Genomic DNA, 3970 nt, shown 5'->3' with positions numbered 1-3970 from the left:
TGTTTTGCCTGTCTGTCTTGGTGCTAAGGAAAAACGTACTATTGTAATTGCGGTGTAAATACATGGCCCCATTACAAAGTCTAGCCCTCCTATTGGGAATAGTTTTTGGTACAGAAACCAAACGTGACTTTTTCCAAGTCCATAAAATCAAACAATATAAAGGAGAAAAAAAAAAAATATATATATATATATATAACATTGTTTAACCTCTTCAACTCTGAGAATTTTTGGGCCGTTTGCAATTTTTCACCCACAAATTTAAAAGCTCACCATTTACACATACTGTGGACTAATTGCTAAAAACTGGCCAAAACAATATTTTCATTGCAAATTCGGCCTCTGAGTGGACTACAAGCTTAATCTAATTGTCATTAAAAAGCTGAGATCCTCCTCTTTGTAATAAGGTATAACCTTTTATCATCAATAGTCAATAACATATATTTCCTATTATTTGTTTAGCAAGTGTTTAGCATGTTTTGTTCTGGACATCTAAGATATAGCTCACAGACAAGTACAAATTTGCAGTTTTCTTTAGAAACTACCTAAGTTTAAGTTTTTAGCTATTTGGGGCTTACAGCAGCAGTGATTGGCTCATAAAGAGATATTTGTATTTGATATCTTACAGAAATCATCTTTCGCTTTGTGATTATTTTGAAAATCTTAAGAACTGTAGAATTAGGGCAACAAAATAAAATCACATTCCTGAGAATGAGAGCTTTCATTCAATATATGTTTTGACTCTTTAAATGCTATTTGAAAGACCTTTATATTAATCTTAATATTTATTCCTTATGGCCTCTAGGTGGTGCTGATTTATGACCACCATTAAACCACATCATAAATCCCCCACCCCCAATGGTTAAAGACCAATTGAAAATAATTGTCTCCTAAAACAGATGGCAGAAAACACTAATTTTGTGTTTACAACACTTTCCAAAAATGTCTTGACAAAAATTATTTAAAAAATCTTACACCATTAATATTCAGTACATATAATTTTCCCCCATAATATATATATATTTCCCATTTTTTTCCACATATCATTAAAACTAGTTGTTTTAGATTAGTTGTACACTACTAGAATTTATGCATTTTGAATGGTCTCACTATGGGTCAAAAATGACCTGAAGGACTAGAGGGGGCAGTAAGACAATAGGATGTCTAGATATGGATAGGTATCCCATATGCTTCAAAAGATAACTTTGAATTTCTCAAACATAAAAGCAGTGTGAGCCAGTAGACCAGATATATCCATTTTATTCTCCATCAGCAGGAAAATCACAGAATTTATCAACATGCAAGACCCGTTTCACACACGCACTGCCACAGACCTTTCATTGAAAATAAAGATTTGCACACAAACAAGTCAGTCACCAATGATCCATAAACGGTGAAATCAATTAGTTTCACACTAACATACGCACTCATACACACTTACATATAGACATCAAAGTACTTTATAGAAAAAGTTTCTGTGCATTAGTACAGTTTGTTCCACATTATCTGCATGAGGGTCAGAGGTTGTTTTAAAGTCTGGGCTGGTTTCTGTTTTTATTTCATTAATATAACTTCATCCAAAAGTCAGTTCTTCACATTTTGTAAGATCTTCCTAAGATCACATTTATCATCTTGTGCTTTAAAAATCTGTCTAGCTCATCGACTGAGGACTTTCTACCTGTGCCTTAGTTATTGCAGATAAAATTGGGTCCATACACCAACACAAAATTATTTCTAGAATATAAATCATTATATAACATACATATAATAGTCTTGTATCTGCAAGTCCACAGTTGGTCAAAGGGATGAATCAGAGGTTCAAGATCACAATACACATTTTCTTCCTGAAGAACACCACATCCGGTGCTGAGATTCATGACAACCTCTCACATCCAAAAATATAACCATTTACATACATTTCTTTATGGCACAAACTTCCTGAACAATTTAATAGCATTTTGTTTTTATCATACATAGAAAGAATACACACACACTTGCAAATATTTCAAGCAATAAAATCTTTGTTGGAAAGAAATTTATGTAAAGGAATGGAGAAAAGTAAATATCGGTCCCGTCCACGATCGAAACTGTCACTGAAATCCTTTGGCATGTTCTTTTGCTAATGACTTCAAACTAAACAGCACTCTAAACGTAATAGTTTAAAAAAATAAATGTAACCCCCAACGCAATGAAAAACGGGAAATAAGCCAACCTGAATCAATGCATCTCTCTAAGACCTGGCACAATAAAATCCTTGTGTTGTTCTTGGCAAAAGCTTCTCTCATTTGCTGGTCAGAGGACAGCACACAGCTAAGAAGCGATGAAAATAAAAAGCATGCATGTCCAAGATGCCTGTCTTTTAATCCCTCTCCCTTTATCAAAGCAATTTCATGAAGACATGAGTGGATAACTGTCCTTCCACTATGTTATGACCGTTCCTCCATAGCAGAGAAGGGAAAGAAGCAAAGCAATGTCAACACAAGTCAAGCAAAACCAACACTTTTCTGATACATGTTTCTAAAAGATTCAAAATAAGAGATTAATTAAATGTTCTAATGTATTTATCTTACACATTTCAATTTTCCCATTATAGTATTGATGAACTGTCCTCTTTGCCAATGTACACAATGCCTCAGTTCTTGCTCTCGAAGTCAACTTCGTCCACATTTGTCATTTGTCTGCAACAAGCCTGTGCAAGACGTAGTGTCGCTGGATTTGTTTGTGTTCCTGTGTGTATTTGTGTGAATGAGCACACTCAAAGAACTAGGAAGATAAAGGACAGAGGAGCAGTGGCGCCACTTGGTGTCTCAGTCGGCATAGTGCATGATGGACTCCACATAATTCCCAGGAAAGAGGCCAGTGGTGCCGCACATCACACCCTCAAACCAGCCGTCATCGTTCTTCTTGATGACATAAATGATCGCCCCCTCCTGGAAGGACAGCTCGTCTTCTTTATCACGTGCGTAGTCATAAATCGCCACCACTGACATCAAACAAGAGAAAGAAGAAAAGGAAAATGAGAAAACAAGGAAAGATACCTATAAACTGTAGTAGTGTTTAATTATAACTTTAAACTGTAAGATGATACAAAAACGTTCAAAAAAAATGTAGGGCTGTTGATTTAACTAGTTAATTCAGTGTGATTAATTATATATATTTATATATATATATATATATATATATATATATATATATATATATATATATATATGGTAATACTGTAATTTCTATATAGTAACCATGATTTTAATATATATTGCAACCATGACAGTAACCATGTTTATATTGCGGTTACTATGATTTTACTACAAATGCCATGGTTAAACTATGGTTACTGTTGAAAAACAATTTTTTTTATTTAAGGGCAAACCTGTTGAAGTGTTTACCAAATAGATCATTCTTTGGATTTGGTAGTAATATGTTTTCTGAACAAAGCAAATACCGAAACCGTTATACAAACTGAACCTTGAGAAATTAAAACTGCTACACCCTAATATATATATATATATATATATATATATATATATATATATATATATATATATATATATATATATAATAAAAAATACAAATACTGATAATTAAATGCATTACATTATTGTGAAACACAAGTAAAGCATTAAAAAAGATGGTAACAGTACAATAAGGTTCCATTTGATAACATGAACTAAAAATGAACAATACTTTTACAGCATTTATTAATCTTAATGTTAATTTCAACGTATGCTAATACATTTTTAAAATCAAACGTTGTGTTTGTTAACATTAGTTAATAAACAATGAACAATTGTATTTTTATTAACCAACCTTAACAAAGATGTTTATTAGTTTGCTCATGATACATAATGCATTAACTAATAACTAATGTTAATAAATGGAACCTTATAATAAAAAGTGTTACCAAGACAATACAAAAAAAAAATTGGCTTTAGAATCCAATATATTTTTTATTTCCATATTATTGAACATAAGC

General features: G+C 32.3%; 1 protein-coding gene across 18 annotated transcripts in view; it reads right to left on the bottom strand.

Annotated features, from left to right (window-relative positions):
• Nucleotides 1-1239: 1239 nt before the first annotated feature.
• The window catches only part of LOC127646642 (abl interactor 2-like), a 32949-nt gene continuing 30218 nt past the window's right edge, over nucleotides 1240-3970 (bottom strand). For all 18 annotated transcript variants that reach the window (XM_052130408.1, XM_052130412.1, XM_052130415.1 and 15 more), the window contains one exon: nucleotides 1240-2980. In XM_052130408.1, coding sequence (XP_051986368.1) covers nucleotides 2805-2980 — 176 coding nt within the window. In that variant the 3' untranslated portion in view covers nucleotides 1240-2804. The remainder of the gene's footprint in view (nucleotides 2981-3970) is intronic.

Source organism: Xyrauchen texanus, chromosome 7, assembly GCF_025860055.1.
Source record: "Xyrauchen texanus isolate HMW12.3.18 chromosome 7, RBS_HiC_50CHRs, whole genome shotgun sequence".
Classification (NCBI taxonomy): domain Eukaryota; kingdom Metazoa; phylum Chordata; class Actinopteri; order Cypriniformes; family Catostomidae; genus Xyrauchen; species Xyrauchen texanus.
The sequence above is the reverse complement of the archived record's forward strand: the minus strand, read 5'-3'. Positions and strand labels throughout refer to the sequence as shown.